This window comes from Camponotus floridanus, unplaced genomic scaffold, assembly GCF_003227725.1.
Source record: "Camponotus floridanus strain SB8 unplaced genomic scaffold, Cflo_v7.5 scaffold28, whole genome shotgun sequence".
NCBI lineage: Eukaryota > Metazoa > Arthropoda > Insecta > Hymenoptera > Formicidae > Camponotus > Camponotus floridanus.
In genome coordinates this window covers 2,558,907-2,573,628 of record NW_020229414.1, presented here as the reverse complement: position 1 = coordinate 2,573,628, position 14,722 = coordinate 2,558,907, and the positions used below count along the sequence as shown (strand labels likewise).

Genomic DNA, 14,722 nt, shown 5'->3' with positions numbered 1-14,722 from the left:
ATTTTATTTTACGATGTATCAGACGTATTAGATTTGTATCGACTTTATTTTACATGCATCAAGCACACGTACCAGGAAGGAAATTCTTAAGAAACGGGCTGCCATGCACATGACACGATCCGATAAGTACAGCTATTCGATATTGTCCCGCATGGCGGACAGTAAACTTGACTACTGCAGTATTCGCAGCTAAGGGGTCGGTGCCTCCCAGTTCTATTAACGTAGCCACCCTGCGCGTGTCTTCCGTTACTTCTACGATCAAGTTATCCTTATCACATATCGGATATGGCTGACCGTTGCGTTGATAAAACTGTAAACAAATATTTTTACGCGTGTAATATATATGTATAAAATATTTAACAAGTCAAAACGTCTCAATTTTTAACTTTTAATCGCGCACGATCTGCCTCAGATTTTTAATAGTTTTCAAATATAAATGTTATCATTTGACGTTGTTAAAATGTTTTCAAATATAACTGCTGAGTCAACTATTTATCATTTGAAATTTCCTAACATTGCATACTTAATGCAAAAATAGTTATTTAATAAATTTTTGTATAAAATAGTTGCTTTAATAAATTTTTTTTGAATGTGCTCCGTTTTATGCGGATTATTTTTTCGAATGTAATGATAAAGCATAGAGAAAGTCCGTTTATTTTCGCGGATAAGAAACAACTACAGAAATGTAAATATCTGTCGCGGCGGTCGCTTTACTCACTTTTACAGTAAAAGTCATCGTTTCGCCGACCAGCTGAGGCTCTTCCCACTCGAAATGAACGCGGCAATTACTCGGTAATAAATATTTTCCTGTGACGTACTGCAGAAGAGAATGTTTCGCTTCGGGTGCCAGAGCGGGCTGCGTCATAGCAGCCAGGGTAACCAGCCCTGCCACTGACACGGAAACTACCAGCATACCGCCTGGCGAGTTAAGTTATTTGTTAGCTTTGCACATTTAATCAATGGTCTGCCTTTTCAAACGCGTGTAAAACGTTCAAAGGAAAGAATTAACAAAAAAAAATAATAAAAGCTAGAAGAGAGAAAGGGACTGAATATAAAGAGAAAAATCAAATCTGTTTTAATATTTTTTTTTTAATCGATGCTGCTTTAAATTGCATCGAATGACATCAGTAATAATAATTGTATTTTAGTAAGTATTTAATGAATTTTTAATTTTTGTGATTACTAATTTTATTACTAATATTGATTACTTAATTTTTCATTAATAATATTTTTATTGTGTTTTATTGCAGGAAAATAAAAATCATTTCCGTTAAAATGCCGTTCTCAAATTGTAACTATTGCGGCGAATTCACGAGGCAATGAATTCTCGTTCCGGAGGAAGGATTTCGTTTTACCGAAATAGAGAGAAAATGGTGCTACATAAACTCGTACCCCATGTCCAAGCATCCTGATGTTGGCTGTTTTTCACAACGGCACTCCACAGATCTGCTTTTAGAGTTTCTAAATCTTCTTTTGAAGTAGGCAATGTCTGCCTGGCCTGGATCCACCGCGGTAGATCCTTGCCAAGGGCTGCCCGTGCCGCATTGTCCTCCACCCAGTACACATCCTCCAGGGACATCACCTCCATCTGCATCAACCTGACAAAGTACACCTTCAAAATATATGCTCGAAATATACCTGATAAAGTATATCTTTGCGAGCCTCTTAGAGAAAGCCCGTTTATTTTAGCGGATAAGTGACTAAGCTAACTAGGAAGAAAAGATTTTATGGAAGAAAAAGACTTACGAAGCTTCAATGATATAATTAACAAATATTAAGAAATTATTTTTCAAAGCTAGCAAATTTATCATGAGAATGATTAAAAATTACATTTTTCTGCAATGTAATAAAATCTTAATTTGTGCATATAAATTGTATTTATTAATATTTGTATTTATTAATATTTATTAATATTATTGGACTTAGGCCCGGTTGCACCAATATTATTTTAGCTTTAAGCGAGACCTAAATATACGTCTATCTTTATCTTTCTTTCTAAATAAATAAAGACAGACATATATTTAAGTTTCGCTTAAAGCTAAAATAATGTTGGGGCAACCGGGAAGAAAATCCTTAAGAAAATCCGTAAACTAATTAAACTTATTCGTTAATTTTAAACAATAGCTTCTCAACAATTCTGTGAACGGTTGCTACATAATTATCAAGATTGATATTCATCCGTCCTTTTAACCTTGTGCCAATTTCTCTTACTTTTGATAATAATTGTGTAGGCCATGATCCGTCAACCATTGACGTAGCACCAGTCTCTGCTGCAGCAGACGCGCAGCGCGCTGCAGACGTTCTTCGTCCTGAGCCGGAAGCTCGGGAAGCGCGTCGACCTCACCGCAACTTGCGAGGGTCGAGATGCCTGTCAAAAAAGAAGGAAAATAATTTACATTTTTCTGGCACAAATATATGCGATTTATTTATATAATTAATTTGCGACGAAAAAAACGAGATGATAATTCAAACATCAGAAACAAGAAAATTTCTGAATGCATATATACAGGATGTTTCATTTTAATCTAGCCAGGCGAATAATTTGCAATTAACAATTCCATATTTTTTCTTAAAAACAACTGTATATTTTCTTTACACCAATTGATTCCCCTCATTATTTTGTACATGAAAGTATTAAGGTAAGATAATCGAAAAATGAATATTTTACTAGATATTTTATGGTTTATGTAAAATTAAGAAATGATTTCAGGCCTTATAACTCAAAAAGTACTTAACGAAAAGGTACTTAATTATAGTGTTTTGGAAAGCTCTCGAGATAAGTTACAAGAATATGTAAAGAGAAAATGTAGATTCCATTTAGGAAATTGAAAGTGACCTTCATGTGATCTTCAAATAACTCTTCAAGGTCAAACCAATGGTATCATCTTATGTCCCCCTCGAAACCATACAACTTTTGTCTGAAACATTTTTCTCTAAACTCAACAGCGTTGGAAATATTCGCCTGGCTAGATTAAAATGAAACACCCTGTACATATCTTTCTTTAGATAATAAAAAGAGACAAAAATCTATTTTGATTAGAAAACACATTATGTAATTTATATAAAACACGTGTAATTTTCATCGCATTTTCCTTGTGATGAGATATAAAATAAATATTCATTAAAAATTATCATCCGTTGCCTCTTCATTTTTTTCTCTGAAATGAGGTGAATTTTTTACGGCGTCCTGTTAAATAATAACGCATTGTTAATTAATGATGCTTCTGCAATCAGTGCGAAATGACATCCTAGATATTTGTGTACCGATAGCTCGGTATCATTGACAGAGGGAAGTGGCTGAGATAATTTGCATTACTTCACTTCTTTCGTATCCGTTTCCCGAACGCTGTCAGTCACAAAACCGATCAGAACCGGACAGAATGTGCCGCGGGTATCTCGAGATGTGCCGGTACATCTTGCTTCTCGTTTTTGCCTCCGTTTTCACAGACGTCGCAATCGCGTCATGTGTCAACAACAAGTACGAAAATGGTGAGCGGCCGCATTTGATGAGAACTATTTCACGCAAAATTTCTCTCTCTCTTTTATTTTGTAACTTAACTACATATATCATGATATAAAAAATATGATATTTCAATTTCATTGTTTATCACCCGCATAAAATATAAAATAAAATGCGAAGTGACAAAATTGTCGCGGTTAACCGATCTCGTTTTGCTGTTATTAAACAATTTAATTATCCTAGGCTCACACGAGCGTGTGGTGTGCTCCAATCTGACCAACTTAAATACCGCCATAATTTACGGCGGATCGCTCGTAGACAACATGATGATTTTTCAATCGCGGATAGAGAGTATCCCCGATCGGTCGTTCCTGAGATACAGTAAGAGCTTGGTATCTTTGAACATGCACGAATGCGATATCAGAGAGATTTCCGACCACGCTTTCGACGGTATGATGCTCCTGAAGAAGCTCGGTCTGTCGTACAATAACATCACGTCGGTGAAGGACCAGTGGTTCGTCGGTTTAACGTCTCTGGAGCAGCTGGATCTCTCGCACAATCACATCGTGTCGATCGAGTCCACGGTCTTCGAGAAACTGCGAGGCCTCAAGAGGCTCGATGTCAGTGGGAACCGTTTGACGTGCTTGGAACCGGCCCAACTTGTGCCCATGGCAGGCATCGAGAAGTTCCGCTTTTCCGGGAATCCCTTCACCTTCCAGTGCCGTGGCACGGTGAGCATTTTTTTCATTAAAAAAAAAAAACATTACCTCGACCAGGTATGTCAGCATTATAGCAGAACGACCGTGCGATGATATATTTTAATTATAATAATTATAACTTATTATAAATTATAATTTATTAAACTGTATTTATTAAGATATGATTTGTTTCAAAGCTCGAGAATATTTGGGCAATATAATGTTTGATGAGAAACGAACGGAGAGATATTTCAATCTATCTATTGCTGCTCGAGTACAAATATCTAACCGGATGCTGACATTTCGTTCCGACGCTCGCGTTATCAAGGTTTCGTCGCAACAAAGGAAATCGGTCGTGATTTCGAAACTAATCTCTCCCTGTTCCTGTTGTGGATTCATTGATTGCCCGGATTTATTACGTAATATCCCGAGTAGAAACATTTCTGGGAGAAACTTGTCACTATCCAGAAATTGATCAGTTTTTACTGGTTAAGATTAAGGATGTTTTGTATCTATTTTCGAAATATTGAGAATTTAATGAAAATTGTACGGAATGTCCTTACATATATTTAGAATCTTCAGCACAATTTTTAAATCGATTCATTAAAGCGTTCACAAGTTATAAGGATTTTAATTTACACGAATTAATATGTGTTCTTTTGGGAAATCACGTCGATTGAAATGACAAAAACACATGGAAATAATATTTAGAATTTGTTTAAAATTTGCAAAAGTTTAGATACAGAGGAAATATTTGGTCAAATAATATTAGACAAGTACTAACTGGTTAAAAAGATATTAAATATTTCATTCAATTTATATTTCATATTTAATTCAATCAAATTAGCCATGTATCTGTCACAAGACAAAATTCTCTGCCAAATGTTAATCATTTCGATTAACAAAATTCGGAATATTTCAGTAAAAACGCAATAAATATTAAAAAATACATCTCTGCACTGTAACTAAGATCAAATTGTAATATTCCACACAATTTCTTACTCAAAATACACCAAAAGTGGATATATTCGTCAATATTGATTTTCAGCTTCACTTTTTGCTGGGATTGTACATACAAAACATTCTTAAGTAGACAGTAACTGTTCAAAAACTAGCCAAAAATATCTGACTATTATTTCATAGCCAGTTACTGTCCTAAAACTAAGCAAGAAACAATGGTAAGTAAATATTGGATAGTTTGAAAACTTTGAAAATATTGGCTATAATTTTTGACTCATTCTTGATCAGTAACTGGAAAAAATCGTAAGTAAATGATAAACAGTTTTTTATTTAGCGAAAACTTTGAAAATACTGGCCATTTCTTGATTCATTTTTGGTCAAAAACTAGACAAGAAAAAATAGTAAGTAAATAGTAAGTAAATAGTGGATAGTTTCTATTCAATGAAAACTTTGCAAAAATATTAGTTATGATTTTATATGATCGCTAATTCGTTCATTTATCGCTACGTGACGTGAACTGACTAATTTTACTGTCCAGTTATTATCGAAGCAAGCGTCTCCCAAACTTGTCAATTTCTAGCTAGTTAAAAAACTGACCAAAAACTAGATAGTGACAAGAATTCCTGGCAAGTTACTAAAAAATGATTGAATTTCTACTCGGGGTAAAACCTCACTTCCAGCTGGAAACCTCACTTCCGCTGAGATATTGCACGCTTTTCCACGTGGAAACGCATCAGACCATGAAAAAGTTTAAATAATGTCTGCTGGCAAATGATTTATCCAACTATGTTGATTTCTTTCATCTGAAACTGACCTCATTTAAACGGACGTTGTCTGTCTTTTGACTAGTCTGATTCTTAATTACGTTTTTCTAATCTTATTTAATTGTTTAGTTATAATTACCTTGTGATAATATTCACGTGTAACTTTTTATTGGCTACCAATCTATTCATTAAATATTGTTTCTATTATCAAACTATTTTTTGGTAATTATAAATTTATTACAAATAATAAAGGTATAAGACTCGAAATCTAAAATTAACAAATTAGTTTCAATTGCAATACGAGCGTCGATGTTATGACATATTTATTTATTTATTATAAAATAAAAAGCATGAATTAAAAATAAAAATAAAAATAAAAAAAGAAGGAATACCAAATGTTTCGACTCTATTTTTAGGTCATTTCAGCGCAATGCGATAGTGAAAATATAACAAAGGTGTTGCGCTAAAGATGACCCAAAAATAGGGTCGAAAAGTTCACTATTCCTTCTTTTTATTTTTATTTTTATTTTTAGATCATGCTTTTTATTGTATAATAAATAAATAAATGTGTCATAACATCGACTCGTATTGTTATTGGAACTAATTTGTTATAAATTTATGTTGAAGGATTCTTGCACTCTGTTATGCATATTAGTTATTATCAAAGCAAGCATCTCCCAAACCTGTCAATTTCTAGCTAGTTAAAAAACTGACCAAAAACTAGCTAGTGACAAGAATTCCTGGCCAGTTACTAAAAAATGATTGAATTTCTACACGGAGTAAAATCTCACTTCCAGCTGGATCGCTGAGATATTGCACGCTTTTCCACGTGGAAACGCATCGGACCATGAAAAAGTTTAAATAATGTCTGCTGGCAAATGATTTATCCAACTATGTTGATTTCTTTCATCTGAAATTGACCTCATTTAAACGGACGTTGTCTGTCTTTTGACTAGTCTGATTCTTAATTACGTTTATCTAATCTTATTCAATTGTTTAGTTATAACTACCTTGTGATAATATATTCACGTGTAACTTTTTATTGGCTACCAATCTATTCATTAAATATTGTTTCTATTATCAAACTATTTTTTGGTAATTATAAATTTATTACAAATAATAAAGGTATAAGACTCGAAATCTAAAATTAACAAATTAGTTTCAATTGCAATACGAGCGTCGATGTTATGACATATTTATTTATTTATTATAAAATAAAAAGCATGAATTAAAAATAAAAATAAAAATAAAAAAAGAAGGAATACCAAATGTTTCGACTCTATTTTTAGGTCATTTCAGCGCAATGCGATAGTGAAAATATAACAAAGGTGTTGCGCTAAAGATGACCCAAAAATAGAGTCGAAAAGTTCACTATTCCTTCTTTTTATTTTTATTTTTATTTTTAGATCATGCTTTTTATTGTATAATAAATAAATAAATGTGTCATAACATCGACTCGTATTGTTATTGGAACTAATTTGTTATAAATTTATGTTGAAGGATTCTTGTACTCTGTTATGCATATTAAAGGAACTTGTTTCCTAATAAACAAATAAATGTTACAGCTGACGCTGTGGTTACACGACCTGGGCATAAATTATAAAACCGAGCAACAGGGGTTGGAAAACTGGTTGGACAGTATATTGTGGCTCTGCGCCGCGGACGACGGCAAGGTGGCTAATTCCGAAGTCTTGATGAAGGAATGCGTTATCTTGAATCTGTTCAATCAACTTCGCACTAGTCTAACCACGACCGAGTCCTTTCCCTTATCTATTCCGCAGGATTGTATATACGCGAGAAACGAGCTCACGACGTGCCTCGCTACAGATCGCAAACATAACAGGGAAGTTATCACCAACGGACACATCGTGAGAAAGCTGTTACGGCAGTTGATGGAATCGAAATCAACCGTATAAGTAGTTGTAAATTTAAAAACAAACAATATATTGGTGTAAAATATTTTACGTTAATTCTTTAGAAGCTAAAAATTTCTAATAAACAGTTTTATGTCAGTTTTTCGTATCATTAACAAGATGTTTTAATAGACAAAAATATCTTAAAGATTATTAATTTTCTTGAATTCGCATAATTCCGTATATTGATCTATTCTGCTTTATATAAAAAAATATTTAAGACAAAATATATTTCTTTTCTTCTAGATATATTAATTTTGTAAAAAATATTAATTAATTTATACATTATTAAATATCCCAGTGTCCCAGTTATCTCCCGTCATCTTTCAAAGACAAAGATCATCTGAAGACGATTTTTCCTCAACGAAAATGTCGAGGCACATAATTTTCGAATTATAAGTGATTGGAAATAAGGGATTTTTCTAAACTAAGCTTTGTAGAAATAAAATATTAACAAAACCACATTCTTTGATTAATTTTAAATAGAGTTTACTTTAGTTGAGTTTTAATTTAAGACTTAACTGCAAAGATATATGATGACAAAAATCAGGAACATGCAAATAATGATGACCTGACATTTTCGCTGAGGAAAAATCGTCTTCAAATGATCCCAAGAATCTGTCTTTGAAAGATGACGGAAGACAACTGGGACACCCTGTATATATATTATATATATTATGTATAATATATATATATATATATATATATATATATATATATATATTACTAATATATATATATATATATATATATATTATATTATATATATACATTACTATTAATATGTATAATATTATATATATTACATATATACATAATATATATAATATTATATATATAATATTATACGTTATTAAATACATAATTTTAAAATATTAATTAAAAATATGAATTAAATATTATAAATTAATATCTGAATAAAAAATATTAATTAATTAATACATTATCCAAGTAAATGTTTTTCCAAGGAAAATATGTGCGTAGTTTTTCAAACCGTCTTTCGTAAAAGCTAGCGATTAAAAAACTTCATAAATGTTTATTCTTCGAGGGACTTAATTAATAGAAAGCGAACATAAAGGAGTGAATTTCTATAGGTTCAAGGATACTTCCGGGATATCGGAAGATTAATTCCCCGCAGCGCACACGCGCAGATATGAGATATTTATAACGCGCATACGTCAGTGCAAATTACGCGATGTGATATGAAATGATTTAGGCCCGGTGGCCTCTCGAGATTCGCATCAGACATTCGTCCTCGCAGAGCAGTTACTCACCGGAGGATGCGCTCCCGCTGGGCCGCAACGACATGCCGATGGATGATATCTCGCCGGCGAGGAAATCTTTGTTTTCGCGTTGTCCATTTCGGCGACCCGGATTTTTGTCTGGCATAATTCCTCTCGCTTTCTCTATCTATCGGGGCTCTCTTTCGTCCTGCCTCGACGTCGCACCTTTACGGCACCTACGGCGCGTTTCGCTCACCGTTGTCGCTCCGACGTTGTCGGTTCCCGCATCTCTTCGAAAGATTACGTTAATCGTTCATTCGGGACACACTTTGCTTCATGGAGGTACTTGGGAGGTGCGCCAAACGCGGATGTGCAGCGATAAGGTTGCAGCGTCTCTCTGACTAGACTCGAAAACGATCGAGGAAACGACGCTCGATCTTATAATACGTTACGACACTGAAGAACGAGCGCGATTATGGCGACAAAATGGCGATCAGATTGTTCCAACGATCAGCTTCCCCGAGAATTGTGCTGGGATTATAAACATCATGCGAATCTTCGTTGATCACACCTCGAATATACACGTGCACGCAAGTTGAATTTGATTGTACGAGAAAAAAATCTTTTTGAATTATCTTTGTAAATTATGCTCTTTAAGGATGTTTTGTATGTACAATCAATCCCAGCAAAAAGTAGCTGAAAATCAATATTGACGAATATATCCACTTTTGGTGTATTTTGAGTAAGAAATTGTGTGCAATACAATTGTGTGCATTACAATTTGATCTTAGCTACAGTGCAGAGATGTATTTTTTAATATTTATTGCGTTTTTACTGAAATATTTCGAATTTTGTTAATCGAAATGATTCACTTTTGTGCAGAGAATTTCACCTTGTGACAGATACATGGCTAACTTGATTGAATTATATTTAATATCTTTTTAACCAGTTAGTACTTGTATAATATTATTGATCAAATATTTCCTCTGTATCTAAATTTTTGCAAATTTTAAACAAATTTTAAATATTATTTCCATGTGTTTTTGTCATTTGAATCGACGTGATTATACGTTTCCCAAAAGAACACATATTAATTCGGTGTAAATTAAAATCCTTATAACTTGTGAACGCTTTAGTGAATCGATTTAAAAATTATATTGAAGATTCTAAATATATATAAGGACATTCTGTACAATTTTCATTAAATTCTCAATATTTTGAAAATAGGTACGAAACATCCTTAATTGAAATGATTAACTTTTGACAGAGAATTTCGCCTTGTGACAGATACATGGCTAACTTGATTGAATTATATTTAATATCTTTTTAACCAGTTAGTACTTGTATAATATTATTGATCAAATATTTCCTCTGTATCTAAATTTTTGCAAATTTTAAACAAATTTTAAATATTATTTCCATGTGTTTTTGTCATTTGAATCGACGTGATTATACGTTTCCCAAAAGAACACATATTAATTCGGTGTAAATTAAAATCCTTATAACTTGTGAACGCTTTAGTGAATCGATTTAAAAATTATATTGAAGATTCTAAATATATATAAGGACATTATGTACAATTTTCATTAAATTCTCAATATTTTGAAAATAAGTACAAAACATCCTTAATTGAAATGATTAACTTTTGACAGAGAATTTCGCCTTGTGACAGATACATGGCTAACTTGATTGAATTATATTTAATATCTTTTTAACCAGTTAGTACTTGTATAATATTATTGATCAAATATTTCCTCTGTATCTAAACTTTTGCAAATTTTAAACAAATTTTAAATATTATTTCCATGTGTTTTTGTCATTTGAATCGACGTGATTATACGTTTCCCAAAAGAACACATATTAATTCGGTGTAAATTAAAATCCTTATAACTTGTGAACGCTTTAGTGAATCGATTTAAAAATTATATTGAAGATTCTAAATATATATAAGGACATTATGTACAATTTTCATTAAATTCTCAATATTTTGAAAATAAGTACAAAACATCCTTAATTGAAATGATTAACTTTTGACAGAGAATTTCGCCTTGTGACAGATACATGGCTAACTTGATTGAATTATATTTAATATCTTTTTAACCAGTTAGTATTTGTATAATATTATTGACCAAATATTTCCTCTGTATCTAAACTTTTGCAAATTTTAAACAAATTTTAAATATTATTTCCATGTGTTTTTGTCATTTGAATCGACGTGATTATACGTTTCCCAAAAGAACACATATTAATTCGGTGTAAATTAAAATCCTTATAACTTGTGAACGCTTTAGTGAATCGATTTAAAAATTATATTGAAGATTCTAAATATATATAAGGACATTATGTACAATTTTCATTAAATTCTCAATATTTTGAAAATAAGTACGAAACATCCTTAATTGAAATGATTAACTTTTGACAGAGAATTTCGCCTTGTGACAGATACATGGCTAACTTGATTGAATTATATTTAATATCTTTTTAACCAGTTAGTATTTGTATAATATTATTGACCAAATATTTCCTCTGTATCTAAACTTTTGCAAATTTTAAATATTATTTCCATGTGTTTTTGTCATTTGAATCGACGTGATTATAAATCTCCCAAAAGAATACATATTAATTCGTATAAATTAAAATCCTTATAACTTGTGAACACTTTAGTGAATCGATTTCAAAATTGTACCGAAGATTCTAAACATATGTAAGGACATTCTGTAATAGTTTTCATTAAATTCTCAATATTTTGAAAATAAGTACGAAACATCCTTAATCAAAATGATTAACTTTTGGCAAAGAATTTCGTCTTGTGACAGATACATGGCTAACTTTATTGAATTATATTTAATATCTTTTTAACCAGTTAGTACTTGTATAATATTATTGACCAAATATTTCCTCTGTATCTAAACTTTTGTAAATTTTAAACAAATTTTAAATATTATTTTCATGTGTTTTGTTTTCATGTGTTTTGTTTTCATGTGTTTTTGTCATTTGAATCGACGTAGTTATACGTTTCCCAAAAAAATACATATTAATTCGTGTAAATTAAAATCCTTATAACTTGTGAACGCTTTAGTGAATCGATTTCAAAATTGTACCGAAGATTCTAAACATATGTAAGGACATTCTGTACAATTTTCATTAATCAATTATCAAATTCAATATTTTGAAAATAAATACAAAACATCCTTAAAATTCTGCGTAAAATTAATGGCATCTCCAAGCGTCGCAAATAACTTAATTATAAATTAACATTTATCTTGTTCCTGCCAACTGCGTAAAATTCTAACGCATGGTTCACGACACGAGAAAAAGAAAAATACAAACTCGGCACGTATTCGAGAATCAGACCGTGAACAAGCATCATTAATTACTTCAATTATGTACGCGCCCCGTCCTTGTACGACATGTAAAGTACTAAAATTTTATCGCGAGGACATGCACGAAGATGCAGCGTGCATTTTTGCGAAACAAAATAAAAGGGAGAGATCGGAGAGCTTAATCTATGTCGGGGAAGACAAAAGGCGTTTATGCTTTTGCCGAGAATTAATTCAACGATGGAAAACATTAATCACCCTTTCGCCCCGAACAATGGCCGCTCTCTGGTATGCTCGCGAACGAAAGAATAGACGGGGCAGAGCACAATTAATTTCAATTATTCGTGGCAATTCGCGGATGCAGGTGAAAGCAAATAGAAGTGCGTAGGCGGCTGCGATCGAGACAAAGCCAATGAAGTAGAGGCTGGATGAACATTAATTAGCAATTTACGAATCGATGGAAGATTGATTCTACACTCATGAAAGAGAGAGAGAGACAGAGAGAGGGAAGGCGAGGGGAAAAATGAAGATAAATTTTTATTGTTTTCAAATTAATTTTCAATCGCGAGAGTTTCATCAACTAAAATAAATAAAATTAATTGTTTGTCAAAATATTGTAACAGCACTGTTCGATTGATAAATTAAAATTAATAAATTACACTGGACAAGATATTACAGGGTGACATCGTGTTAAATAGATACGCGTTATATTCGAGGAGAAGGATTAGACATTAGCGTCCCTTAGCTACGATATAATCTGCTTAAAAGCACGTATAATTCACACTATACGCTATCCTAGGGTTTTTAATTAACGGCTTACCGTAATCCCGCGGAATAGCGTGGATTCATGAAACAAAAACCATCGACGGAACAGCGGCCGTAAGAGCGAATGTCCGAAACTTGGCGAAAATTTTAATCCTCAAAGTTTCATCGTTTAATTTAGAAAGTCGACTGCGCGTAAAAGTTTCAACGCGAAATACCCGCGCTATTTCTACAGGTTCCCACAATTTATCAATCCTTCACGTGCGGTGCAACTGCGATTGAAAATTTTATTCGATTTAACGTATCACGTTTTAAACTGAATCCAAGTGATCAACCTGTGAAGAGGCTGAGATATAAATTCCCTTGCACGCCATACATTAATAATGTATTGCGTATTTTCATTAATTTATTGTTATTATTTTTTTGATTATTTTTTTACAAATGATTCGACTGCGTATTTGAGTGCATTCGATGGATGAAAAATTGTATTACATTTCGGCCAAATCACATTCGAAATAATTGACCGGTCAGTTTTCGTAACTAAAGCCAAACGCATGAAACATTGACCTAATAAACATGACGATGCAATATTAAGCATCGCGATAACACGAGGACGCTCGATTCAATCATGATGCGGATACATTGGTATAAATTAAGCGAATTTTCGAAAAGGGGTCGAGAGTACACTTGAGGTCAACGGGGATATCGCGTATCTCGCATTTTTCGCCCGCCTCTTATTTTCCGTGAAAAATTTATCGTTTAATACTAGTTGCAGAAACAACTGCAAAAAATGTATAAATAAATAAAAATACAAAACAAGATGCGGTATATACATAGAGAAGCGTACTTTTCTTGAATGTTTTTCTTCAGAATTGAGAATCGAATTTCTGAACGTTTATCATCGCTATATTTAATACATATTTTATCGATTCTGACAAGATGATGGATGTTTTATGGTAATGTATAGTGATGTATTCCATATGAAAAATGAGTTTTTATCGATTTCCGATATTTCGGCAATGCCATCCAGCACGTATTTAATTCATGCGTTTACGTTAGATCGTTTCTAATAATTATAGGCGATATTAATAAGGCATTACGTATGCTGGACATTTAATCGCTACGAGGGAATTGTCGAGATTAATTAAACGCGGACGCACGTCGCGGGTTTTCGCATAATTAAAATTCTCAGGGAAAAATAAAATCAATGCAATTTCGCGGAGCCAGCGACTTGTAAAAAGGTTTAAAGGCGATACGAAGCTTCAATGGCTGTTGGCGATAAATTGCGGTCCTCGAAACTACTTGGAGGCACCCAACAATATGTATAAGACTGTAAAACTGCAATGGCTCGAATGGCGCATTAAACGTTTAATGTGCCGTAATGTTGATGGACACGTGGAACAGAAAAAAGATCGCGAAGAATCCTCGAAAACCTTTTGTTTCCTCGATGTCCCAATGAAGCTTGGAATTATTCAGACTACTTGTTACCGAGATCTAAGTGATTTTCCCTCGTAAAATTGTAACATGCCATAAAACGTCCGATAGTATCGGTTGTAAACCTCAAGATTTTATATTTCTTACGGGGGGAAGAATATGATCGCGCGATTTTTCTTTCAAACAAC

The 14,722-nt window shown here is 32.8% G+C and overlaps 2 protein-coding genes across 8 annotated transcripts in view; one reads left to right on the top strand and one right to left on the bottom strand.

Annotated features, from left to right (window-relative positions):
- LOC105250881 (apoptosis-resistant E3 ubiquitin protein ligase 1) overlaps window positions 1–14,722 on the bottom strand; it is a 111,240-nt gene that overhangs the window by 4,009 nt on the left and 92,509 nt on the right. For 3 of the 7 annotated variants that reach the window (XM_025409732.1, XM_011257224.3, XM_020027393.2), the window contains 4 exons: window positions 2,212–2,368; window positions 1,393–1,598; window positions 719–918; window positions 73–310 (listed from right to left, as the gene is read on the bottom strand). In XM_025409732.1, the coding sequence (XP_025265517.1) occupies window positions 73–310; window positions 719–918; window positions 1,393–1,598; window positions 2,212–2,368 (801 nt within the window). Of the gene's footprint in view, window positions 1–72; window positions 311–718; window positions 919–1,392; window positions 1,599–2,211; window positions 2,369–9,069; window positions 9,590–14,722 lie in introns of all 7 variants that reach the window. The other 4 variants (XM_011257231.2, XM_011257230.3, XM_011257225.3 and 1 more) reach the window with 3 other exon arrangements.
- Window positions 3,304–7,930, top strand: LOC105250880 (leucine-rich repeat-containing protein 38-like). Its single transcript, XM_011257223.3, has 3 exons — window positions 3,304–3,489; window positions 3,704–4,191; window positions 7,448–7,930. The coding sequence occupies exons 1-3, from the start codon at window positions 3,381–3,383 to the stop codon at window positions 7,796–7,798; spliced, it is 948 nt and encodes a 315-aa protein (XP_011255525.1). The 5' UTR covers window positions 3,304–3,380; the 3' UTR covers window positions 7,799–7,930.

Coding starts and splice junctions, on each gene's coding strand:
- LOC105250880 (XM_011257223.3), top strand. CDS start 3,381: ATGTGCCGCGGGTATCTCGAGATGTGCCGGTACATCTTGCTTCTCGTT. Junction 3,490..3,703: donor CAACAACAAGTACGAAAATG/GTGAGCGGCCGC, acceptor TAATTATCCTAG/GCTCACACGAGCGTGTGGTG. Junction 4,192..7,447: donor CCTTCCAGTGCCGTGGCACG/GTGAGCATTTTT, acceptor TAAATGTTACAG/CTGACGCTGTGGTTACACGA.